The sequence below is a fragment of the Nyctibius grandis genome, chromosome 15, assembly GCF_013368605.1.
Source record: "Nyctibius grandis isolate bNycGra1 chromosome 15, bNycGra1.pri, whole genome shotgun sequence".
NCBI lineage: Eukaryota > Metazoa > Chordata > Aves > Nyctibiiformes > Nyctibiidae > Nyctibius > Nyctibius grandis.
This window is the reverse complement of record NC_090672.1, coordinates 9,494,895-9,522,191: the sequence shown is the minus strand read 5'-3', so window position 1 is coordinate 9,522,191 and position 27,297 is coordinate 9,494,895. Positions and strand designations below refer to the sequence as shown.

Sequence of the window (27,297 nt, the reverse complement as noted above, 5' to 3'; positions counted from 1 at the left end):
GATTGGAAGTTTTCTAATCTTCTGTTGATAGAACTTTCCCATTCAGCTCCTCTCACCTCACTTTTCCGGAAGGTCAGCGTAAGAGACAGGCATCAGCTTTCCCAAACAACCCACCGAAATAACTGCTTTCCTCTCCCACTCTATTTTGTCCTTGACAGTAAACACAAAGTTCATGGTTGACTATGCATTTGTGTTTCTGCTTTAAAAGATAACAGAAGGCACTTTTGTCTTCTGATAAAAATCAGAAATAAACCTCTAATGGAGGCAGCAGAGTCATAAGACAAATCAAAGAAATTACATAGCCAAGACATTTAAGCTCCAATAACTGAAGGCACTGACAGTATTCTCTTGGATAAAGGACTAGGTTTTATAAGGACCACCTTCAGGGCAGGGGAAGGGGAAACAAAAAAAAAAAAAAAGAAAAAGATAAACACAAACACAGTACACAGTTATTTTATTGAAATACCTGAAAAGGCCAGCAATGGAAAAATAGGTTTGTCATGAGGAATTAATGTTTTATTTCCTGACCATTAAAAAAGCTGTGTCTATAGGTAATTTTAGCCAGTTACAGAATGCACTGTGATCCATGCAACTAATATACTACAGTAGAATAGGCACTGTGTACTATTTTAATCAGCTTTCAACAGGTATGATTGACAGATGTGAGAAATTAAACAGCAACACTTTTTGAATTATAAACATTTATAATATACAAATTTGCTCATTGATTCATAAGGGTTATAAAACACAACATTGTGGAAAATGAAAAACACAGATTACACACAGCATATGAAATTGTTCTGGCAGGTTTTGAAGTTTAGTTTTTCCTTTTAAAAGAAATACCAGACTGCTAAATATGTCACTGGTCATGTAACGTACAAAATCATAGGCCAGGAGAGCAACAGTGACTTTTTCTTGAAATACATCGTTAGTGGGGAAATTTGTTCATCAGTTAAAAAGAATAGATAAGAATGAAAATCACAAATTCTGCCTGGTATAGCTTATAGTCCACTTCAGATGAATGTGAAATAAATAAGCAATCCTTCAGGAAATGATCCTTGAGTTGAACCTACTCTACTGAAAATGAATTTCAACTATACAGTAGTATGTCACCATGGTGAAACATCTAAGAACAGTATTTTGAATAGCTTTTTGGGAAGCAATGTCTTACTGCTTTAATATGTACAGGTTATTTACAACAAATTCCCTTTTGGCCTCACAAGTTAAGCCATTTTAGCTGGCTGTCAAGATGCAACTCTTTTTTCCACGCATTACGCAATACTGTAGTCAGAGCTATAATTTAAAATAATCTTATGCATGAATTACAAATATTAATAAAGTAACTCTGCATATATAAATATTTCTAGCAGAATTTAAAGCATTCAGAATGTACATAAAAGTTTTTTTGTTATTTGGTAGGGCCAGAAGTGCTTCTTCTCAGATCATCGTTGCTTTAGTAATGCTTTGTACATAGCAAAACCCAACACTGCAAAGACAGTAGCACCAAAACTTGCTCGGAGCCAAAATGTAGAGCTCTTGAGGTCCGCTTGTGTCACATGCCTAAAATTTAACACACATACAAAACCAGGTCAATTCCATGACAGGAATATCAGACAACTTGTGCTAAACTACTCTGCTTTTGGAAATTCATCACTACACTTGTCACAGGCAAGCAGCTTACAATTCAGCCTTACAAGTACTTATACAGTCATTTTACTTTTCTTAAAAGCTTAAAATTTGATCTGCAGCCCTGATGACATTAGTAGATCTCAACAAAGTCAGAGAGCTCACACAAGTGAAGAGAAATGCAGGAGCAGATCATTAGTCATGAATGTGGGGAGGGCAGTGTGTGTTTTCTGAGAGTACCAGCAAGCATTCAGAAAAGGAAAACAAAAATAGCTACCAAATAATTAATAACCCATAGTGAGAACAACTCTGTCCAGCAAAATCTTTTTTTTTTTTTTTTAAATGCTGAGTTTGCATATTTCTGCTTTTCCAGGAAAAACTTTCCAGTCCTGTTGAATACCTACTTACACTTCTTCCCAAAAAAGTTTACTGACAAGTAGCAAGTAATATTTTTCCAAAAGCTAGAATCAAAAGAACCATCTGTAAATCCCTTTCTTCCCAGTACAGTCACAAAAACAGCAATAGAAACAGTCACCCAATACCAAGCTGAAAGCTAAGAGAAAGTGCTGGTGAAACAAGCAGTGACAATGGCATTAACAGAAAAAGACAAGATGTAACAAGAGTATGAAGTGACTGTATGACATAAAAAGCCACATCTTGCATGACAGTAGAGACAGCCAATGACCCAACTCTCCCAAATATTGCAAGAAGTCTGTTAGCATGCTCAGTTAAACACGGCTGGCCATCCTCAAAAGTAGTCTCGAGTATGACAGCTTACCATAAAGCAGGAGCTACCGTTTAAAACAAGTTATCATAAATGCCATAATTCAAAGCACAAGAAGTTCCTAAACAATAGTAAAGGTTTTGTTTGTTTGTTTGCTTTTGTTTAAGATAGAACTTACAACAGAACTTCACTAGCCTACGTATTTTAGCCTGTATTAATCATCACAGGTTACTCAGTGAACACTGCAGGAGTATTAAGTACAAGGAGCATACAGAGATCCTAAGCATACAAGGTGCACAAGAGAGTTCATGTAGTGTGAACTGCAGAGCTATAGCGTACAGGCTGTTTAATAAAGCAGGAATTGTTACTTGCTATCAAAATACACAAAACCAGTTTAGGGTATTCTTTAGTAGACGCTTGCAGGAGCAATATAAGCCATACAGATAATCAGTGTACTGTCATACCACATGCTGAAGAACAGGCTCTTTGGTGTACAAACAGCAAAACACAGCTGGTCTCTAAAAAAATCCTAATCTTATTTAAGAATATCTTGCTGGGTTATGGAACAGATCAAATTAATGAATTCCTGCAAGCATTAGTTCTTCTACAGCTAGTTTCAACAAACTCACTGCAAACTAGATGTCATGTGGTTTGCTGAGGGGAAGAAAGGGAAAAGGCAATGGCAAGGTCACCTTAGTTTGGCTGTTGTTACCTGTCTTCAAGTAAACGTGGACCAAGAGATGACTCCATGAAGATGGAATCTTCTACAAAGTTGACGGCGTGCACCTGCTGCATAATACTGCTCTCCTCGTCTGCTAACAGCATGGCCCCCAACTCATCTATGTAGGGTCTTAACCTTTTTACACACATGCACAGTTTGCAGTTCATAGCATGGCTCAACAACAGCAAGTGTCTCAAATATGCCCAAATGACAAAGCCCAGAGAATTTATAATTTTTAGCCATCTAGCCCCCGATTCTTGTGCAGTTGTTAAAAACTTAGTGCTTGGGGAAAAACAGAAATAAATGGAGTTTGTACTTTTGATGAGCTAAGTAAAAAAAATACGATTTTATGTAGCTAAATGCCGTTGCTTTAAGGACAAAGAAAATGGCTTAAGAAACTGAATGTCTTCCCACTCCATCCCCAAAGCCTCAAGTTTCATGTGTTGACAGGATACTGCAATACTCCTGCACCACAGGCATGAGCTAGAGTACCTGTGCTACACACACTGGAATGACCCCAACACATCAGCCCTAAAACTGACAAGATCTCATTACTGTTGATAATCCAATTCAAGACTCTCTTTTACCACTACTACGAGCTTTAGCATTTGTGGGAGTTTTTTAAGGTAAAAGACTATAAAACACTTGTCTTCAGATCTGTAATTATAAAACTTATCAGTGTATGTAAAATAAACCACTTGTATGTAACATGATTTTAATAGATTACGTGACAAGCTCTGTTGGGCAAATATTTGTATAACTAACAACTCTCAAGTTTAATTTGGTTAATTCAAATGCCCAACTATTCGTATAATTTACAAAGCATCCCTTTAAAAGTGCAAATCACTGTTTAAACTGCAAATGAATGCTTTTGCATTGCCTTGTAAAGCACAATCTCTCACATCTAGATTTTCTGATTCCTGTCTATAATTTGCCTTGACTTTTGCACATGTCCATATTTAATGGTATGCAAGAAACTTGCTGACCATGCTTCATCCTTTTAAAAAGAATACATTCTCAGTCACGATAAAATCCTCTTTTCATTTCTAAAGGGAGAGTAAATTGACTCTGATCCCTTTTCTAAGCCTAACAGTAACTGACTCTTTCATTTAAATAAAGGAACTAAATCTACACAGCGATGTCTTATAACCTCAAGGAAACCTACTGACTTCAACAAGAAACAATTAGGGCCCTCTGAACATCTCAGCCCAAAAATACTTACTGAAATTCAGAACACTACGGATGTCTAACTGTTTTACACCTTTAAAAAAAAATCCGATTTTTCTTCTTTAAGTGTTCCTTATGCTGTTAGAAATTCCATTTTTGCAACTTTGATCCCTAGTATCGTTTAGCTGCTATTAAAGGAATAAAAAAAATATCTTCTGAAATAATAAAAAAAGGATGATCGTTTGTTTCCAACACAAGTTCTTTGACACAAAAGTGGCTACAAGGCACAAAAACTTTTCTCAATACATACTGAAAAATTCTACCTCTTCAATAAATACTCCTCAAATTTAATTTCAGTGTGGTTGTTCATGAAACTAATTTTCACCAATGGTAGAAATTATTACTGCCCTGTAGTAAGAGAGTAACTCTGAATTAGAAAAATTATTCTCTCCAAGGGTTAAACTTGTATATGGATGGGCACACACACACAGAGAATAGTAATTAGGACCCCACAAATGAAGCTGTATTTGAAACTCTTGCTTATTAGTAATAACAGCTAGCTTCCAAACTTCCCAAATAGATTGGTGTGTGTATTTAATCATAGAATTAGTTCCACACATACAAGTCTAGAAATCTTGCCTTTGGCATAAAATTCAGATTTTAATGCATGTTTTGGAAAAAAAAAAGACAGATTTGTATCCAATCTACCCCTAATAATGAGTCAAGTAACTTGTCACTTGTTGAGTAAGATCTTTGAAATCTGTAGTCTTTCTTTTAAGAGGCTTTAACAACTCACAAGACGTTTGCAACATGCACTTATCAAGAGGTTAACTGAGCATGCCTGTCATGGTTACACACAGAAAATTGCTGAGTTATAGGCCAATATTGACACGTTTCCCTGTGTCAGCAGCAGAAGAATCCCAGGTCTGGGAAGGTTTAACCTTAACTATGAAAGTTCAGAAACATTCCTGCATTAACTACAAAAGCATTTTAAAAGCACAGTGGTGAGGCCAACAGGCTAGTCACGCGGCTACTCACACCAGAATTATAAGCAAGTTAATGCAGCCAGCAAGCAGCAGCAGCCTGCTCTGACAGACAGTAGGTTCTAACAATAAAATATAAGCAACTGAATTCCAAAAACATCACGTAACACGCGCAAGCTGCTGCAGCTTCCCTTCAGGCACATATTTTCCTAGCATGCAAACCAAGTCCAACAGATAGAATTTTCCCCCATGCATTAAATGTGAAAAGCTCCAAGTGCATCTTATTATCTACAAAACCTAAAAAGGATGTAAAATGCCAAATCAATATATTCTACTTGGAGAGAAACCAGGGGGACAGCTTTGCAAACTTCTACTCAGTATGGGGCATTAAACAGTTTAGAGAAGGAGGAAAACAGCTAAGTAAAATATTGTTATACTGTCCTAATTTAGGGGACACCTAAGTACAGGGATACATTTCTGCAATTAGATTACTATAGTTTTGAAAAATAATCTGTGTATGCTGCACATAGTGAAAAATAAATCCTGGGTTATACTCTTAAAACTTTCCCATTATTACAGGAAAATGAAACTATTGTCTCAACTTTAATTTCACAGAAGGAAGGTTTTCATAGGGAAAAAAAAAAAATCTTACAAATAATTCCTGAAGCAACCATGTTTTATATGCAAGTAGAACTTCACTGCTATTTCACAATATTTAAAAACTTTATAAGAAAGAAAAAACATGCTCTGAGAAGTCTCCCTCACTGAACACCACAATTCTCATGCATTAGAATTATTTTATTTTGAAATGAACTTAGCTGACAGAAAAATGCCACTACTATACAAGCAAAGGGCAACAAATGATTTAACCAAGAAAGCAGAAAAACACACTTGAAATTGATGCTCTGGAGTTAAAAAAAAGCCAAAAATCCAAGCTCATCATTGAAGAAAGAGTTAGAATGACACAAGCAGAAACCTTGCTTTTAAAAAGAGGTAAAACAATGTAGTAAGAAGAGATTAAGTGCCAGCCAGACAAATACAAATGAACACCTAAAGGAAAGAACAAATTAAAAAAATAAAAATACTACAGGATAGTAACAAGTCTTATACATGCATGTACAGTGCTTTGAATGCAGTGCCTTCTTCCTCAAAGAACCAAAAAAGTGTGATCCTGGGTAGTTCAAACCAACAATCCTCTTCCTGCACAATAAACATCCCCAAACTGAACTTCCACGTTTGCTGAACTTGCCTTTCTGACAGCCTACAAACCCTGAGGAGAGTCTCTGAAGTTTGTCCGTAGAAGAGAAACTGAAGGTGGGCATGAACAGGTTTTTCAGTTGCATAGAGGCAATGTTCTTCCTTTAATTACTGAACTGGGAATATTCAAATGTGATATTATATTTTTGCCTTTGTAGCAGTGTTTAAGCATTACTTTGCAACAAATAATACAGGAAGGGTCCAATCTGAAAAATTTCAGTTCACCTACTTCCACTGTCTAAAGCTTCAGAACAGGAAGGGATCAGGAGAATAAGTACTCTTGAGAAACCTCCTTTACCCACCATTTATCTAACTTTTGCCCAACTACGTGACCTAATGGTAAGCACTTGTAAAGGCAAAATAAGAAAAGTTATATAAACTAACTACATTGGAAAATCCTTCTTGATTCAAATGCTTTCTCTAATCTAATCACAAATCATTAGATTAAAAATGCGTCTAAGGAGCTAACATTTTTAAACAAGAAAACCATCTCTACCCTCCTAAGTCTACAGTTAGGAGCTTCTCCCTCTTGTTTACAGGTATCTCATCTCTATTATCTATGCAGTTATACAGGAGTCCACGTACTGAATGGTGAATAACCTGCGGCAACGTGTTCGGTAAGGAAACACCTTTGAAGAGCTAACTAGGAAGAGAGTCGGTGAGATGAAGTGAGCATGCTGGAAACCTGCAACAAAACCCAGTGACTAACTGAATGACTATAGACAAAGCGATTCCAGCAAGTGGTTTTTCCTTTCTGTAGGGTCAGTAGAAAAATCTATGAGGAATTCTCCTTACTTTGAATTATAGCCTTTTTTAGGCAGCAATAGAGTCCTCTGTTCATTCCACACTATCTAGTGACAAGGATGACAGCATCTCGAGACTTCTCATAAAAGATTTCAATACCTTGAGTCCTTGACAGCATTTCAGAGGAAGGAAGTGCAATGTCTAACGCAGGACTCAAAAAAACCACAGGCCCATACGAGAGACAGCCACAATGAGGCTGCGTTATAGAGGTGATTTCAGCCTCAACAATGAAGAGCTGGGATTTTCTAGCGGTGACCATGAAAGAAGTTTTAGAGCAACAATATGCAGAGAGGTTGCTGTTTCAAGGGATTTTCATCTAAGGGATGACTGCTATAGAAGAGATGCAGCATGAACAGTCTCACTCATATTCACAGTCTTTTCCTAAGCTAACGAGTTCTTCACCCTTCTCTGAACTCTCACTCTGTGGTTAACACTTCTGCCTTGGATTAAAGTGGTATTTCACAAATATGCTCAAAATGGGTAATATCAGTAGGCCTCCTATGTGTGTGTAACTTGCATTTAAAGGAGACAGCCACTTCTACTTTGAGCAAGTACATCTGAAAACAGTAAAAAGTAGTAACATACACAGACCAGTAGCATGTCAGGATGTTCTAACCATGGCCTCCAAATAAACACATTTATCATAGTTGCCTCCAAGAATCACATTTATCATATAAGCCTCCAAGGCGGCTATAAACCTTGGAGTTTATAGGTAGAACCACTGCACTACAAAAATTGTTCGGTTTGAACTCCCACTTGCTGAGGTGTGATGACAGGTGCTGAGGTGTTAGTAAATCGTGTGTCAAAAGCTGCCTGCAGTACACACAAGACAAGGTATAGCACTGTTTTCAATGCTGAAAACAAGTTCTCTCTCTTTACCAATTGTTTTTTCCAAAGTGTCTGCAAATGCAAATGTTTAACCATTTACCAATTCTTACATGTTGCATTCTATACAGAGAGGAACTGGATGTTAAAAGCTCTGTTTTTTTTTTTAAACACAAAATACCCACTCTTTGTGTAAACCAAGCAAAACACACACACATACAGAAATTCTATGAATTCCCCAATATCAAACTAGCAATTACAAACGTAATACGTTATACGATGCTGCTGTAAGCCAAGCTGTGCCTTTACGAAAATATTTGTAACTGGTATCTAAGAGGCACCACCTCTAATCAATACTAAACAAACGTATAACGTCTCAAGTGAGACACATTAACAGATTTATAGACACTACTTGATGTCCATTACCAGTTCACTAACAACACGGTCCTAATTCCTCCACAGTATTTTTGCAATCATTAAGTGCCTGAATCAACTATCAAGTTGGTAATGTTTCAAAGAAATCACTGGACTAAGCTCAAAAGACCAAAAGTGCCATCAAGTTAAACAAAGTTTGACAATTCTATGACAATTATTAAATTAAGTATCTGCCTATTTAGTGGATATGGAGTGAAAAATCTGCAGTATATAAGGTTACCAATTGCTTTCTCAAAAAACCTTTATTTTAAAAGCACACCTGGTACCTAGTAAATAAAGTTAAGGACCTGTTAAGAACTGCAGTGAAGAGTTTGTTCTTTACAGATTGCAGCAAGTCTGAGTTGAGGAAGTTCTGACAGATGCAAAATGTACACCTGTTGCAGGCGCACATACAGCGTAACCGGGCATGGCTGCGAAAACACACAGAAGGACAGGAGTTGAAATCTTGCTCATAAAATCAGGTGCACATTAGGACTGTGCCACAACCAAGAGAGATTTAGGAATAAAAGGTACATTTGAATGAGTAAGGAGAGGAGAAAAAAAAATACGCTGGAGAAGCAAGGGTACAACTACAGCTGTGCAGAATTTTAAGGTTAGGTGTTCTATATCTTGGACATTTTGGCATTACCATCGTACACAGATCTTCATAGCAAAGCACAAACACAAATCAAAATGTTTGCTGAATTTATTTAAGTTTGTAAGGAAAGCATCTAAAGGCTTCTGAGTATGTCTGCACAGCAATAGATAACACCCCTTTTTCAAAGGAAAGTAAGCCACATTTTCTACCACTTTGCACACTTTACAAAGTGACAGTTACCTCTACTTTTCCCACCCTAACAAACACACATGCTTGAAAACTGAGGGAGAAGCAGGAATATTGATATGACAAGACATTTGGTCAGTGCTACACTTTAGTGGTTTCCCAGTATTCCAGCGCTACAAAATAAATACAAGAGAACAAAAAGAAAACAAAAGCTTTACAAATCTAATTCAGTAAATTCAGTTTAAAATATTTTTTTAAAATCCTATTATTTTGGGTGAAAGTGACATTAGTTCTATCTAATTTAAAGCAAATATCAGCTGTCATACTAGACTCCATCCGCTGTAATATTTATGTATTGTTCACTATATTAAAAGCTCCACCCACCAAAAAAAGAGATGCAAAGTGAGCTTAGCAACAGTGAGATGTGTAGTGAAGAAGAACGTGAGCTTAAGTATCTTCTATCAGAAGCCCAAAAGGCGTTTATACAGAAATTCTATTAAAAAAAAAAGTAAGATCTAATAGATTAATGAACTGAATAGTAATAAACATAGTAATAAACACCCTGGGGAAAAAAAAAAGATATGAATACTGACATATTGAGTTACACATCCACAACAAGGACCAAACAGAACCCTACATATTCATTGGAATTTGCAACACAAGCTGGCTGAAGTAGTGTATTATTTAAAAAACACCTTAGCAACAATAGCTGACACTGCTTTATACGTTGGATAAATACCAACTTTCTCAATCTGAAACAATTTGAAGAGTCTACTCAAGTCACTTATGTCTCTCTGTTGCTAAATCTCAGTGAGGCAGTTCCATCCTCGTGGCTAACAATGACATGCAGTGGTACTGTGCGTGATCCATGCAATATGAAAAACAGAACAGTTCAAGTACTTACGGATACATTGCCATAGTTGTCAGTTTAACAAAGATATCCTTACTCGGTGCATCAACAGTATTACAAGTAAAGGCTTGAGGTGGAGGCATTTTGTGTTTTTTGCAGAATTCAGCAGGAGAAATACTATATTCCTGTCTAACTTCATGCAAGTCGGACTTTGCAGCTACCACTAAGCATGGTATTCTGCTATCCATGAAGTGCTGCTGCAAATTTAACAAAAAAAAGTGAAAGAAACAGTACATGATACATTCAACCTGCAACAGCCTGAGTTGAACAGGTTGCGGCAGCATTAAGATATATTCATTGTACTGAAGTCAGTCAGGCATTTCTAGAAGCAGAATATTTTATATAGACAAGTAGACGTTAGCTTTGCATTAAAACTGCAGTTTTGTTATTCATACATCAGCCATATATAACCAGCACTCATAAATAAGATGCCTTTTAAGCACTAGAACTTGTATATAGGACCAGTAACTGATACTGAATATTTTGTCAGTGAAAAAATATACATAAATGTAAAGGTTTGTATATGTAAACTATACAAACCTTAAAAATCTTGGCACAGTACTCAAAGGACTTAGGGTTACTGACATCATATACCAGGCAGACAGCATCGCATATGGTCTCAGCATCAGTTAAAAATTCAGAGTCACTGACATCATGTAGCTGGGAAAACAGACGGTCAGAGAGGGAGAAAAGCTTTGTCATTATGCAGTTAAAGGAATTGTGTAACTTTTTCTCATAATTTTTATGGCTCATTTTTATGTATCCTTAGAACTAATGGGCTGTCAACAGGCAGAATTAACGAAAAAGAAATAGTAGGAATTTACCATACAGGCAACATATGTGAGCTGTTAACATCACATCTGCAGGCAATCACAACCTCAGCATAAAAAGTTACATTTACTTCTAACACAAAGTCTTAGAATCCCACAGAAACTGGCATTCATCTTATAGAGGAGAAAACCACAGAGCAGAGGTCTAGATTTTGGAAAACAAAGAAAGATATATTATCATGAAGGAAAACTACAGTGGAACAGGCTTTAAAGAAAGTATTTCACCCACTGAAGATTAACTTTATCCATCCAAATCACCCTACGTGACAGTTTCTTCTTTACTGAGTAGGCAGATTGCTTGCAGATGATTTATCATACGTTATAATTTGATGCTCTGCAGCATAAACATAATGGACTGGGTTCCGTACAACTTAGGTCAAGGTTTCAAAAATAACAGGCCCTGAACAGGTTCAGTTTAAAGTACAAGCAACATGTAAAACCAGAAGTTATTTGAGCTGGAAAACAAGTTGGGGCGGGGGGATCCATGTGTATGAAGAAGAGAGAATTAAAGCAGAAATTTGTTTGCAGAAGGCTCTGAATAATTCACTAAATTTTAAGATAAACCAGTCATATGCAAACAATAATGAGGCAACCTTACCAGCAAGTATTTTTCCTGTCCATATACATAGACTGTATTAATGGCATAGTAAGATTTGTGTTCTGCACGTATTTGCCTCTGTCTCTGAAAATGCAGAATTTCACGTTAGACCACAGCAACTTGCCCCTTTAAGTTAGATTTGAACAGCTGTTTTACTCCATTTATTAATGAAAACTACAGTAATCTGTCGTTTATTTTGCAAGTAAACACATAGCTGTAATCCATGATGTACAAGTAGTTGTTGCATGCAATAGCCATTGACTATTTGCTAAAAAAAAAAAAAAAAAAAAAACAAACCACCAAACCCCTCCCAATAATACTATATTCCCTCATAGAACTCTCCAAACTCAGTAATACACAGTAAAGCTCTAAGAACAATTAGTTTTGCTGTTTAACTCAAAAGCATATATAGGTGAATATAAGCAAAAAGTTTCTTACTATTAGATTTCTTCCAAGAAGAGCCTGAAGAACTCCGCTTTTCCCACAGCCTTTCATTCCAACAACATTGCATCGGAAAACATTTCTCTGAGTCTGTTTTTTCTGGAGGTCTATCTTTTTATCTCTTGTTACTTTTGAAAAAACACAAATATTTTTTACAAGATGTACATGCATGTATGTATGTGAAAACGTGAAATAATTGTCCACTTGCATTAAAATGCACACAAAACAATCAAAAATATTAAATCAAAGGTTTGACTTGAGCAGAAAGTAAAAAAGAATATAAGTGAAAAAAGACAGACCATTTGTTTAAACAATTTACTCTTGAGCAGGTTTCTAAATTTAAATTCCTAAGTTGTATCTTTTTTTTATTATTATTACCTGTAATTGCTGATGCTTGAGATTCTTGTTCTGCAAGTATTGAGTAGCCTAAATAACCCAGGTACTCCAGGCAACGCTGTACATCTAAGTATGTGGTTAGTCTAGCAGAGGGGACAAACAGAAGTTTCTAAATTGGTAGCATCTGTGACACCAGTTCTTTACAGTACTGAAACAATTTTTTCCTCCTATCTCCAGACTGACATGACAGAAGTATTCCTGGCACTATGCAGTACTGAAGGACAAAAGCACTCTGAAGGTAAATGGCAGCAATTTTACCAGTCTTAACAGTCAGCAAGACACTATGAAGGCAGTACTTGCTGAGGCCTATCAACCTACACCACATTTTTTTGTCTCAGCAAATGTTTTCATTTTCCATATTTTCAATAGGAAAGAAACCTCATTATTGAACTCCATTATTCATACCATCTCTAAAGAGCAGAACAACAGAAATGAATATTTCGGCTAGTTTCAGGGAGATTTCCACATTTTGAAGAGACACTTCTTCACAGATAGCACTAAATAGTGGCCAAATCCTGAACAGGTTATAACAACTATCTGAAGATTAGGCCACTGGATAGCTAATAAAAACTTGACTGCTTGGGTCAATTTTCAGCTATTAAACTTCCACTATTTCTACTAGATTTTTAAGAGGAACCTACAAACGCATTATCATACCCAAAGTTCTCCACTACTAAAATGTAATACATTACACTTACGTCCACTGAGAGAGAAACCCTTGGTACGTAATCCATCCCCTTTCATTTGTACAAACAGTGTTGTTAACATCAGGTCCCCATGGCATATAAGGGAAGACTTTAAACAAATCTTTCAATTCATCGGGAGACAAAGCACAATCTCTATCCTGAAAACAAGCATATGATATCAAACATAAATCACTTAATTCATGTCTAGTCTAAACTGATATTTTCTTGCTGTATGCTTGCAAGATTCAAGAAACTGGCTATAAGAAACTGAGCGGCTTTCTTTTTAAGCATTGTTCTTTTCTTTTTTTTAAGTAAGACTAAATACATGAGCTAGTTAAAAAAAATTGCTAGTACAACTATAACTGTCAACTCCCCTTGCAAACAGAAATATAAACACCAGGATAGTTTTGACTGCATAGCTTAAGCCAGAGCCAGTTTCTGAATGAAATGACATAGAGACAAAAACACACTTTTTACTAGCAAAATTGCTAGCAAACTAAGCCTCTTAAGTATAAGGGGACACACATTTAAACTAAAAGCTTACCAAATCATGTTTATCAAAAATACTTTGAAGAAACAAGTATGCATGATGATTTAATTCTGTTGTGCAGTCTGGAGGAATTTTTAGTCTGTTTATTGAAAACAAAAACAAATACAAGAACTGTTAACTGTGTTTATGAAATACACAATATTAAAACTCAAAATACAGACTTTTTGAATTACAACATTTGGTACTTGATCTTTGCTTTTAGCTTTAATAATTTATCTTTAAAGATATCACAGCACATACTTTTTATTAGGAATTCTAAAATTATGAGTGAGTGTTTGTGTATCACATGATATATAGCTACATACTGATCAGGTTTTTGTTTGGTTTGGTTGTTTGTTTTTTTTGTGGTTTGTTCTGTTTTGTTTTTTTTCCCACAGAAAATTATGTAATTACATTTTTGAAAAGAAGCCACAGAGCTGGTTGATCTCTTAACCTTTCACTCTGGGGATTTTCAAAGGATCTCAAGTGCTATGAAAATATTGACAAGCCTTTTCTAATTTGTTGCCACATACCAGATTTATGTTCCAGTTTTGTATTAAAAGTCTCTTTTGCCATCTTTCTTATAAAGAGAGATAGCAGTACATGATTAGGCACAAGAGACAGGAGTTCTTCCTTCGTAATTTTCAGTCACATGAAGATTTTGGCTGATAGGTCATAAAGTAAGGGAGATGTACCAATGTGTTAAATAAACACACTACAATAACCCTTTCCTCCTGCCAAAGCAGGAGGCAGCATAAATTAAATTCATGTAAGTTAAAGAAAGCTAAAATAAGTGATACATACGGAGGAAACAAATACTCTGGTGTAAGCTCTAAGTCATCATCATATCCAAAGCGACGTAAAACAGTCCAAGTTGTTTCATGCCTTCCTCGCTGAATGAAAAGTGTGTGCAGAAAAAGAAAACCTAAAAATCAAATGATGAAATCTTAAGGCCCTGAAGTGCTTTAACTGCTACAAATATTTTTAGTAGAATCAGTATCAGACTGAAAACAAAAAAGCTTGAAATACTCATTCAGATTCTAAACCTCCTGGGTGACATTACAGCATTGTCTACACAGAATGAAGGTTCAGAAATTGTGTTATTTGTAAAAGTGTCCTCCAAGGAACTGTTTCCTTAAAACAACCCACTTGGTTTCTGTTGTTGATTGCTTCTTTCAGTACTAGCATTTTAGAAGAACTTTGTTGTCTTTGTTGTCATACAGCTATGTTTTCAACAATTCAAAGAAGTAAGCCTTAGCAAGAAGTCTGGAGAGCAGTCTCATGGGAGACTGTCTTTAGTTTTCCTGTACCAAAATAACTGGGTAGGATTTTTGTTCAGCACTTTCCAGGGCTTAAAGAACACTGAGATTTCACTGTTTAGTAAGGCTATGCCTTAAGATTCCCGCTCTTTACAATTTCTCACGAGTCCTATTACATATGTAAGCTCCACAAGCGAAGCAGTTACATCGATGCTCAGAAAGAAAACGTTTTTTCTCCTTTCACTTTTGCCATATGGTCTGAGCAAATCTGTACAACATAGCTGTTAAAATGTTGTCAGCAACGTGTTGTGTCTGGCAAGTGTTGCAGCCAGTGAGCCTAGACAAGATACAGATTTATCCAGGAGACGACCTCTTTTGAATCAGTATACTTATTCGGATTCCGACAAGAAGTAAGAAAGACCTTATTTTATTCACCCTGTTATTCCCCAGTTTAATCATCCTTTGATATCATACTGCCACTACACCCAGCTATTGTAGTCCAAAAGGATCGAGATAGAGATCCTATTCCGAAAGACGAGCTTTTTTATGTAAGAATGGTTATAAACTGTATAAAGGCACATCTTTTAAGAGTTAAATAAGGCTTACCTTTTAATGTTAATCCATTATCTGCAACTCCATCACTTAGGTTTTTCCTGACTACATTCTTTACATCTTCCAAAGCTTGAGGTGCCAGTGGTGTATTAAAACAAATTCTCTAACAAAAACCAAAAAGAGCACATTAGGACCACTGGCTACTAAGCTGGACAAACAGCATGTTCTCTATGAAATGCAACCTTAAACGTTCTGGTAAGCTGGTAAAGGACAATCCAATGTCTTAGTGGAAATAAAGGTGTACAAACTTTATTTTATTTTTAAATACAAGCATCAGAGCTTGTACATTTAAACAAATTTTTTTTTTTATTTTGCTCTTGAACTAAAACTTGAACAATGGTTAGAAATAAAATCAACGCCATTTCCATTTTACAGATCCACTCTTTTATGCTGCATTTGAGACTTTTAGTATTTAGACCCAGTTCCCTTACAATTTACCTTACTACTGTTCCTTCAAAAACAATAACTTGTTATTCTAGAATTATACAGTTCAACTATAAAGCATGGTGAAAAGATAAGCAAAAGAGTTACCTGAAAGAAGTTGAGCTCTGCATCATTGAGAGTACCATCATTATCCTGATCAGAAATTCTAAAAATGCGAGTGAGTGCTTTTATACAGGCAGGTTTCATCTAAGGAATAAAAGAAAGTTCAGTATCTTTCTAGGCTTGAATATAAAAAGATTACACTGAATAACATCACGTAGCTCAATCACATTAAACCAAATACTAGCCTTCATTTTACATTTTTAGAACAGAGACATTCATACACACATAGACAAAAATAAAAAGCAAGAGGAAACAAAATCTAGCAAATTTATATTTGTAACTTTAAAGTAATTATTCCACACTAAATGTCATTCTATTCAATTATTAGAAGAGCCTCAAGTTCTTCACAAGCTGAAGGTGGCACTGCTTAGTTATTAAAAAAAAAGAAGTCGTTCTCTAAATTCAGTCTTATTGCTGCAGAAAGCTTTAAAAAAAAAAAACCAAACAACTGAATGATTTTTTTTTTCCCAAAAAAAAACATTTTTTGGTGGGGAAAAAAAAGGCCTTGCAATCGCAGTGCCTTGCAAAAACAAACAGCTCTAGAACTACAGTCAACTCTTTCTAAACAAGCACACTATCTCTATTCACCATTTCAACTACGGCTTCAGAAGGCTTCAAACATCAAACACTGAAAATCTTCACAGGGCTCATTCATCTACCAGGCAAAGCACTGATCATACGGACTACCTCTATGACAAAAGAATTGCTGGGATACCTTCCGAGTGAAGGAAAACAGACACTGGTAATTCTCTCCCAACAACTACAGTGATGATGGACTCTTCTCTTCATAGAGGTCACACAGATTGCATAGAGATTGGTTTTGGAAAACCAAAAAGATTTCAGCACAACAATTTTATCACAACATTACTAACTCATAAAGATGATTCTGATGGAAGAAATCAAAACAAGGTTATTCTCTGGTTCTCTACTTAATAAAATAGTTATGATTGAAGCAACTTTCCTACTGTCCAATACTCCACAGGGGTCACATTTAGAGATTTGTATTTGCCCATTAAATTAATGTTTTTTAAAAAAAACATACTCCTCCATAATATGCTCAGCTAACTACCTGTGATACTTAAAAACCAGCCACACCATTTGTTTCTTATCCCTTTTGCCAAAGTCTCACAAGATGCTCAGAAAATTTCCTTCCCTTAAATCAGGCCAAGTCTGGAGTATTTTCCCTGAAATAAGCGGAGTTACTGTGAAATGTGTATCTAAAGGAGAACTGAACACAATTTTGTTCACATTACATTTGACTTAAAGCCATTACCAAAGCTTCTCATTTTACTTTGCAGTTCACATGGGCAACAAAAAACTGTCTTCATTGCTTTGAATGAAAAGGAAAGACATATCGGATTAATACAACACAAAACAATCACCATGGTTCTGGAATATAATGCTTGACATTTGGGGGTATGGTGGCGGTAACAGAACACACACTAAGACGCGCAAAATCCACTGAAAAGGAAAGAACAGGAAAGTGATTCACTTCCCTCCCCCCCTATATTATTTGTTCTTAGAATCTACATGTAAATACCTCTTTCTCCTCTGGGCAATAAAGAGGACCTGTAGGATGCAGAACAGCTTTCTGTGCATAATAAAATAGCTCAGATATATTCTTCAAGTTTTTGGCTGAACACTGAAAGAGAAATCCTTACATTGATTAGCTAGTTTCTTGACTATTTGGCGATTTCTTCTGAAATTTAAGCAAGCAGCAAACTTTTAAAGACCTAGCCCCCTCTTGTGGGTACAGTGCTGTTTTGGAAAAAAAGAAATGTAGCCCCTGTACCTGTTCAGTAATTAAGAAAGGAGATCTCACTACAATTTGCTGTCATACCAAGAACAGAGAAATCAAAAAGTTTTATCTACTTTGGGGGGAAAAAAAAAGAAAAATAGAGAGGCATATCCACACATATTAATTCAATTTTTAATGCTTTGCAGACATCTGTCTTGTTTAATATTAAATTTAAAATAACTTGCTAAAGGCAAGGCTGTGAGGAAGCTCTAAATATTAGAAGAATTTGACAGTAACATTTTATTATACAATAGTGTAATCTTCTCTAAAGAAAAATAACATATAAACTCAGGATGATAATGACTTATATTTGAATATTTTATTTTGAACAAAAAAAAAAAATCACCTTTTCTATTAAAAAGTTGCCATACACGCATGGCAATAATGTATTTTTTGTTACTCATTCTAACTTCAGAAAGTCTTGCATACCTCTACACATGTTTCTATCTCTGTATATTGATTCATAATGGGAAGGATAGTTTCCATACTGCTATATTCCACTAAATCAGACTTGTTCCCAACTAATATAAGAGGCAGCCTGAAAACAAAAAAAAGGTTAAGAGCTTTAAAGACAGAGGGATAGAAAGATCTATCTTAATTTAGCATTCTACCTCCCACCAGAAGCCGTTATGTTATTTTCATGATGTAATTAAATATCACTGGCAGCCAACAGGCAAAACTAAATGACAGCAGTTTTAAGTAAATTGTTTTGATACACACTTAGACAGAAATGTACTTCTTGTTGTTACTACAAAAATGACACAGTTAAAAGTAACAAATCATATTGTTATTATACATAACCAGCATCAGCAGAAAAGCTATACAGACCATGTAGTCAAAACTAGTTATACCATAACAAATATAAACACACCTGGTAAAAGCTGCCCAGGAAATTCAAAATAAATAGCATTGCTGGCATATGTAACAGACCTACATACTTTAAATCTCTTGTTGCTTGGACTTCTTATATAAACTTTACGTTTAGAATTTGATTTTCTTAAACAATTAACATCCTCAACACTGTCCATTGACACCCATCGATGTGCAGCCTAATTCACACTTCTCATCTTTACTTATGCACCTGCTATCTTTGTCTGTCCTTTCATTGATGAGAGGAATCCATCGACTTGTTACCTAAAGTGGGATTAAAAACAAACACGAAAAACACATTTTCAAATTTAATATGACTGAACCGTGCACAAGTCTGACTACAACTGCTACTGCTTCTTTCCAAAGGCTGCACATATTTACCCACAAAGGAGGAAACAAATAAAAACCAGAACTGATTAATGAGCAACTTTCTCAGATGACTGAAACAACTGAAAACTCAGATGTTGAAATGGACCAGAAGCAATAATACATCTGTACATTCTCTTGACAACTTCATCTCAAACACCATCTTATGCATTTTAAATGTGTCATACAGTTTTCAGCTTGCCAACAATTAACAGTGCACAAGTTACATCTCAAGCAATAACTGGATAAAATGTGTTACCTTATCAATAGAATTCTTGTTGTTAACAGCATATACTATACAAATCACATTTGCCTAAAATGAAAAGAAAGGAAAGGCATGGAATTCCAGTGTTTAGAGTCTCTAGAGCAGAGACAATTAAGAACCGTAAGTAACAACATCAGAGTAACAACAGTCCCACCATTAGTCAAAAACTGTGTCCCTGACTTGTTTAAGCTATTTGTAGCCTGAACAACAGCTTAAACCAAGTAATTTATATGTTGAGAAGTGACAAACAGCCTGTCTTGCAGTGTGACATTCACAGTTTATGCCTGCAGTGAGACCTATGCTACCAAGAAATCTAAACTGAAGAATCATAATTTGCAGCCTCCACTCAAGCACCAAACTAAATGCCAGAAGTGGAACCCACCACCACGACAGACTGTACAGAAAATGCACAAAGGTGCTCAGAAAGAACTGAAAATAGGAAACAGAAGGAATTATAAAATTACCAAGAGTCCTGTGCTGTTCATAAATGCAACAGTACAACATGACAGAACGAAGTGAAATGGATCTTTCCAGGGCAGGATTATTTCTTTACAAAAACTGTCAACCCCTTGGCCTACTCATTAAAAGATATTTAGGTTCTGTCGTTTCACTTGGAAGGACAAAGCTTAAGCTCAATTCATCAACCCAGTGGCAGTACCTACTTTTCTTAAATAGAGGAAGGTTTACCATAGCACAGGGCACATAACAAAACAAAATGAAATGCCAAGCAAGAAAAAGCAAGAGAGGTTTTTTTTCTTCAATTCAAACTGAAGCCCATCTAATGCAGAGAACTTAAAAGGAAAGACCTCTCCAAAAGCAGAAACTATTTTCTAGTAAACACTAAAATACACTTACCTGTGATATTTCATGGTAAAGCTGCTCATCATTTTGCTCTGCTTCTGCATTCAACAGAACAAGCCATTCATTAATACTAAATATTTTTGTGAACAAAACTGAAAAACCTAAGAAACTGAACTAGGGTATTTCACAATACTCACAAAACAGCCTTGTGAAAGCTCATTATTTAAATGTCTTTTTATAAAAGGCACTAAAGAGTGTTTCTGCTGTAACAATAATGAAACTGATCCATTAACTCACAAGACAGAAACAGTCTGTTGCACATAAGTTTTTTAGCAGCTATTTTAAAGAGGAATAATTACATTTGTAGACAGGCTCTCTCTGAAATAAGTCATAGTTTGCATCCATCCACATTTATCAACAGCCCCTTCCTGGGATAATAACTAGCAACATTGTTCTATAATGTAAACTTTTACAACAGACTATGGCCTAACTATTAACAGATATTAATTTTATTGCCATGTCAATGATTTTTTTTTGAGTGAGACCAAGCTTCTATTAACCAAATCTATGAAACATTTCATCCAATAGGAAAAAACCTCACTCCACATATATTTAAGCTCAAGTCCAACAAAAAACCCCGCATTATTTCTTTGTTCTAAATAGATAAACACACCAAAGACACTTCCTCAGCAGTGGTGGGAGAGAGAAGGCAGGAAGGAATCTGCTAAAATGGCCCAATTCTTGGCTTCTGTTATAAATGGCGGGAGGATTTTTCTAGCTGTGCAACAGTTGCATGTATTTATGATAGCATAGGAACCTTGATACAGAGCCTATGTATCTATTCAGTAAGGTCAAGGAGATCAGAATATATCAGAAAAGAAAAATACAAAATATAAAAGTGACACAAAAGGATAAGGTGTCCAAACCTAGAAATCTAGAAAGACATAGAATATAATGTATGTAAAGTCTCCTGCACTCTAGTAAATTCTTCACTGAAAAAAAAGAAAAATAGTTTTGAATTCCATGAAAGTACCCGCCTTTGTCTGAGCTTGTGAATATGTCTGTCACACAAAGAACACTAACTTCACTGGAATATTGCTACACTGTCTTTCATGGAAGTACCGACAGCAGTTAATGTTAGGCTTTGAATTAACAGGACCAGCCATCATCATCCGATTTAGTTTTATCCCATGAGTTTCTACTTTAATCTAGTCTTTTCCTACACACAGCTTTGGTCCCATACCAGTGCAACTGCTAAAGAGGCTACTGAGTTAGATAAACAATTCCATATCGAATCAGTCAAACAGTAACGGTATCGTGCAGTCCTTACCTGAATAATCCACTATGTGGGTTGGCACTCTTTCAGGGGTGACATCAGCTGGAATGGTGATTTCTTCAGCTCGTGGCGGAACCTTGGGTTGTAAAGAAACAGCAAGAAAAAGCCTTTAAAGATAATCCACAAAATCCAGATGGTCAAAACCAGTCATATACTATAATACACCTGTCAATTAGTCAGCTTTAAATATAATAGCTTATTATAGAAGTTCAAGTACTTTTGGTTTTGGTTTTTTTTTTTTTTTTTGCAACGTACTGAAAGTCACTGCTACTTCCTCACCTTTATGGGTCTATCTACTGAATAAGGAACTTCCTGCACGCTTTGCAAGAAAGCAATGTTGTTAAGGGATTTAATGAATGATTCTGTAAAACTCAAATCCGCTATACCAAACTACCTATAGAGAGCTGCTATAACAGTGAAAGCTATAAACAAAACTTTAATTGCAATTTACTTTAAACAAAAATGTCATATATAAAAAGGTTCTAAAATTTGGGTTGTTATCAAATTCAACCCATTACTTCAAAGGGCTACACATTCTTTAGCAGGAGAGTAACATCAGAGTTAGCATGCCATTATTGACAAATTAAATACTGCTTAATCTATGTTTAAAGGTTTTAATTTTTGCATAAGATACCTTGATCCTACTCCTGCTGAAATCAGTACAAGAACTACCCCTGTGAACAGCACGAGTTTTTGAACAAAAAAGAAATATCAAGATACAGCAAACACGCATGACAGACAAAATACAAGTCTCAGTTTTTACATAATCATAACCTGACAACTTCCTTGCTTCTGACAGAGTGCTAAACATTAAGTTTAGAAAAGCCTGCAAAGCAAAACATAATACTAATAAAAAGTGTGTTCTGCAAAATACTGTAAACTAGCTATGATTGCTGGGTGCTTTTTCCAGAGAACACTAATCCATACTCAGGAAGAATGAACTTAAACCTAATTTTAATGAAAACTTCCTGCACAGCTATTTCTTGCCTTTTACCTGCTGACACTGAACTGTCATGATACTTTGGTCTTCTTTTAATAAAAAAAAGGGAAAAAAGAGAAGCCAATCACTGGAAGAATGGCTCCTTGTAAAGTTTCAGGCTCTATTTACATCTTCATCAAGAATGATTATTGATAATACCCAGTACATTAAACACTATTTCAAAGTCTGAAATGCCTGTTACAGACACCCGTATAGCTCTGATCTGCATGACTGACCTGCAGGAATTGTACATGTCTCTTTCAGCAGTTTATATAGGATGCAGTATTTTGTTTAAGTTATTTCTGTAATTTCAGGAAGATTTTGTGTTATATATAAATGATACTTTTTCTTTCAACATGCATTTAGAGAAATATTCTACATTATACAGTGGGAAGAAGCTGAGAAGTGAACAGAGGCCTACAATTCATTAAATACATCAACAAACAACTTGTCAAAGGAATGGGTCCCTGAGCAGTTTAAGAACAAACAGAAACTGGAGCTCCCTTTTACCTGCAAGGCTGGGAACTAAATTCAGTTATGTTAACAATCTAATCTTGACTCATGAACTGTGGTAACCTACTGATTTGCATTAAACACAGCACAGTGTAGATTCAAAGAGCAGCACATGATGTCTATTTTAAGACTTGTGATCAGAAAAAATAAACATTCATGTTTATATGTAAAAAGCTTAACTATTTGCAGCAGCTGCAGCTCTTTTCATGGTATAAAGAGAACTATGTGCTGCTCTTTTAAAAGAATAAAATGTAGAAGTAGCTTTACTTTTATTCTGGAAGAAAGCAGTAAGTTTTCAGCATTTTTTTACTTCAAAACAGTCAGGAAAACATTCTTCAAAAATAGAAACAAAGGCAACGTCTCAGTTACAAAAAATGGCTAAGTATAAGTTACACAATGTGCCATTTTAATTCCTCATTCTCCTTCATTTTTCAATCTACTTGTTCTTCATAGACAACACTCAAAAAAAAAAGAGGGTCTTGCCTCTTTCAGCACTTTCCCATTTACAAGTGTCTAATGTTGAAATATGCTGCCAGTTATGATCAGTTTCAACTGCTTAAAAAAACACGAACATTCCTCAGATATCAAAAAATTAGTTTAATAACCACGTGAAAAGCAATAAAGGAATTTAGGTAAAATTTAAATTCCTGATCTTCACGCAGAGATATATTTAAACTAACCTACACCTCTCTCCCAGTTTTAGACTTTATTTTTTTCTAAATAGGAAACATTATTTTAAAGCAGAGCCTATTAACTTACTCTTTGAAAAAATTATACAACAGGATAGAAATAAAACATAGAAAACAAATCAGGATGCTCTACCTCTTCTGGAAATTCTTCACTGACAAGAGACATAATTAGTGATGTCTTCCCAACTCTGGCTGCAAAAGCATTAAAAACAGAGATTAGATAATGTTACACTCAATAGTTGCATCCCAACTTAAAATGGCAAGTATTTTAAAAACATTTTCCAACTGACCATGTTAAAGCTTTTTTTAACTATTGTTTAAACACACTAAATATGGATGACAACAATTCTCTCATAATTCTTTTATTGTAAAACCTTAAGATCCATTTCACACTTCTGCATTCCATCCAGAAGGGAATCAAATCCTGGTCTTGCACAAAAGGGAATTCCTTAGGGAGGACAGTTGTAAATTCTTCACCAGCGGTACTAGCTGGAGAGCAGTAAGATGCAGGCTTCTTAACAGCAGTATGGTTGTGTTTTCATCAAAGATACTCACATGAGCTAAAACCCTAATTTACACTGCCAGGTGTCCTCCTGCATAAACCACATCTTAAGTTTCATCCTGACAGAATCAAAAGAACTTTAAAAACTCTCCTATTTCCACAGATAAGTACTTTTCTGATAGGCAAGTTATTAGATAATTACTGAAAATGGTGCAGCACACTTTGCACCTGACCAAGACAGCTTTAATTTGAAATGGTGACAAAACATGTTGGCTTTGAGATATAGAAAGTAATTTCATTAATGTTATATGACTGAAAATAGAAGATTATGAACTGCCGGTTAGTAAAGATGCTCAGTATTTAGAAGCTTCTGATACACTTCCAAGTGTTCTAGAGCTGTCTTCTATGGAAATCCATAGGTTCAAGTGTGGATATTTGGTTTATTTTACTTGAATCTAGGTCAACCATTTGCCTTTCCAGTTCTGTTTATAGTCTTAGAAGTAACAGCCTAAACAATACTGGCTGACTAGGATGAAGAAAACAGCACAGCACTTTGTGATAATTAACTTGTCTTTTTCCTCCTATGTAAGCCTTTTAGGTCATGCTGCATAAAATAACATGAACATATTCTGAAAATTACTAGCTATAAAAAAAATGATGTTTGCACCCTGAATACTAAGACTAAAACAATCTTAAACCTAAAATGTAGACACTGGGGATGAAAAAGGCTGTGTTTTGGAACAGGCTTGCAACAAAAGGTCTTCACATGATATTTCAGAGCCTGAACCTGACCGTCTGCTGTTATCAAGTATTACCTGGTCTAGACTAACTTGTGGTTTCAGACTAATATATATAAAACACATGTATACAAAACAGTACTAACAGTATAACTGACAACTTTTACTGATTTATAAAACAAATTTCTCCCTTCTGTTCATTACAATTCCAACAAAAATATACTATAAAGATGCTCACAATCCCTGATATGTGCCATGTACTACATGTTGCTATATTTAAGAGACCTGTATCTTTGAAATTTTCAGTTGAACACGCTGTGAACCTGACTGCCAAATCAAAGCACCTGTTACACCTGTACTTAAACCACTGCACAGAGCCAGTTCAGAACACACTACTGCCAAAGAAAGTAAGGTAAATTAGGTGTATATTCTGAAGAGTTCAGCTGTGTATTCAAATGCACAAATACATTTCTAACTAAACTGTCCTGTAGAACTAGCCAAATACAAGCTTAACGAGTTAATTCTTTCTGCATAGTACCATCTCCCTGAAGAATTCTCTCTAAAGAAAGTCACAGAGGATCTTTCTAGGCAGTATAGACAGAGCCAACCTCCACTATAAAATAACTACATAAAATGCACTATAAATATGTATAAGGCATTCAATTATCAGGAAAGCTTTGTTAGTAGTACTACATTCTTAGTATAATTGGGTAATTTTACTAATAACACTTGGTAATTATGTGCTATTAGTACCTGTAAGGAACTTAAATGCATTTTACAAACTAACAAAACAGAACCTCCGTGTTGCTATTTACATCAGTAAGAAGCTGTATCTTTGAAAGCCTAGCGACTTATTTGGGTACCTAAGTGTGAACTTAAGGACATAATTTTAGGAACATATGAAAAAACACAGACACACTGTAACTTTGGCATGCACATAAGTACGTGCTGTTTATTCAAGGTCACACAGTAAGTTAATGGCAGAAGCAGAGATCTGGACTCCCTGGCCCTGTCCTAACCACAAGTCCACAACACCCGACTGATAACCGCCTGGAGCACATCTGGCCACAGAATTGTTTATGATCTCCAGACTCAGTAAAAAAGAACGATTTAAGTTTGATTTCCACAAAGAACAGTTTAAACAGGACGTGGGCCAATACAGGGCACGAATTTCATCCCGCTTTCCCCTCCAGGGACGTCCAAGCAGCGCACCAACTCCGCAAACTGAAATCCATGCTGCGAGCGCGGTACCCAGCCAAGGGACGCCAGAAGCCGGGAGCTCCGGGCCGAGCGCACGCACCGGCCCCTGGCCCCGCCGGCGCATCCCTCCCGCCGCCGCGATCAAGCACGGAGCGGTCACAGAGCCCCCGACCTCTGCCAGCCAAGCAGGGCCGGGGCTCCCCTCCTCTCCCGGGCGCCCTGGGCGGGGCTCACGGCCCCAAGGCGAAGGAGCCCGGGCAGCGATGAGGGACCTCCCGGCCCGCAGCAGCGGGGCGATCTGACAGCCGGCGGCATGGCGACAGCAGCTCTCCCTCACCCCGGCGGCCCCCGCCCTGCCCCGCAGCCGCGGCCCCCGCCCTGCCCGGCCCCTCCCGCACTCACGTTCTCCCACCAGCAGGATCCTCACGTCCTTCTTCATGGCCCCGCTCCCTGGCCCCGGCGCGGGGCGGCTCACATCGGGCTCGGCGGGGGAAGCGCAGCCGCTGCGGCCTGGGATCCCCTCACGCCGCGACCCCCCCGCGCCGCCTCCTCCCCGCCGCGAAGCGGGCAGGCTACGGCGGCCCGTGAGGGACAGCTCCGGTGGCGGCGGCCCGCGCGCCTGCGTGCGGCTGCGCGGGGCGCTCCAGGCCGCGCGCCGCCCTGAGGCGGGTCGCGCCGGCGCCCCTCAGCGCCCGGGCGGGAAGGAGGGCGGGCAGCGCGCGGGCCGAGGCTGCGCCCTCTGAGGGGACGCTGCTCTGGGCTCCCCTGGGACCGCGACCCCGGTGTCTGCCTTTAAGTAGCCGTGATGCGGATTTCATGTACCGTAATGAAGCGATGCTGGCTGCGGGGGTGCGCCAGCCAAGGGAGCGCGTCCATGCGCTGGAACACATCAGAAGCGACGCAACACACTCCCTTTAAAATTGTGTGGTAGTTTATGATCAAACCATAACAAATTGCTGCTCCTGGGCAGTACGGTGCAGGTGGGATATGGAAAATTAGAGGTGCCCAGTGAGTTCATCGTGCTGTCGCTGTTCTTCTCAGAGGGACCTGGAAAGGACACCTCAGTCCGAACAAGAGGCAGCAGCTGTGCATTACGGTGTTGGCAACACCCAGAGCGAGCTGCTCCCAC

At 37.1% G+C, this 27,297-nt stretch overlaps 1 protein-coding gene across 7 annotated transcripts; it reads right to left on the bottom strand.

Annotated features, from left to right (window-relative positions):
- Window positions 1-437: 437 nt before the first annotated feature.
- RHOT1 (ras homolog family member T1) lies at window positions 438-26,765 on the bottom strand. 7 transcript variants are annotated; one of them, XM_068413012.1, is made up of 21 exons: window positions 26,571-26,765; window positions 23,863-23,921; window positions 21,543-21,624; window positions 20,267-20,310; window positions 19,406-19,459; window positions 18,992-19,044; window positions 18,340-18,448; window positions 17,653-17,754; window positions 16,098-16,196; window positions 15,561-15,669; window positions 14,500-14,620; window positions 13,711-13,795; window positions 13,179-13,324; window positions 12,463-12,563; window positions 12,082-12,212; window positions 11,644-11,727; window positions 10,756-10,875; window positions 10,210-10,412; window positions 8,830-8,952; window positions 3,063-3,206; window positions 438-1,560 (listed from the first exon to the last, which is right to left on the bottom strand). In XM_068413012.1, exons 1-21 carry the CDS (start codon window positions 26,605-26,607, stop codon window positions 1,443-1,445), a joined length of 2,124 nt encoding a protein of 707 aa, XP_068269113.1. In that variant the 5' UTR covers window positions 26,608-26,765; the 3' UTR covers window positions 438-1,442. The 7 variants fall into 7 exon arrangements, with proteins under 7 accessions (XP_068269113.1, XP_068269114.1, XP_068269116.1 ...); XM_068413013.1 differs by having other exon boundaries at window positions 10,210-10,409; XM_068413015.1 differs by lacking the exon at window positions 3,063-3,206.
- Window positions 26,766-27,297: the final 532 nt, after the last annotated feature.

Bases quoted from the DNA above. Each gene is read 5' to 3' on its own strand.
- RHOT1 (XM_068413012.1), bottom strand. From the start codon at position 26,607: ATGAAGAAGGACGTGAGGATCCTGCTGGTGGGAGAAC. The intron at 23,922-26,570 runs GTGAGTGCGGGA...ATGCTTTTGCAG, and splicing joins GATCCTGCTGGTGGGAGAAC to CCAGAGTTGGGAAGACATCA. The intron at 13,796-14,499 runs GTATGTATCACT...TTCAATAAACAG, and splicing joins CCAGAGTATTTGTTTCCTCC to ACTAAAAATTCCTCCAGACT.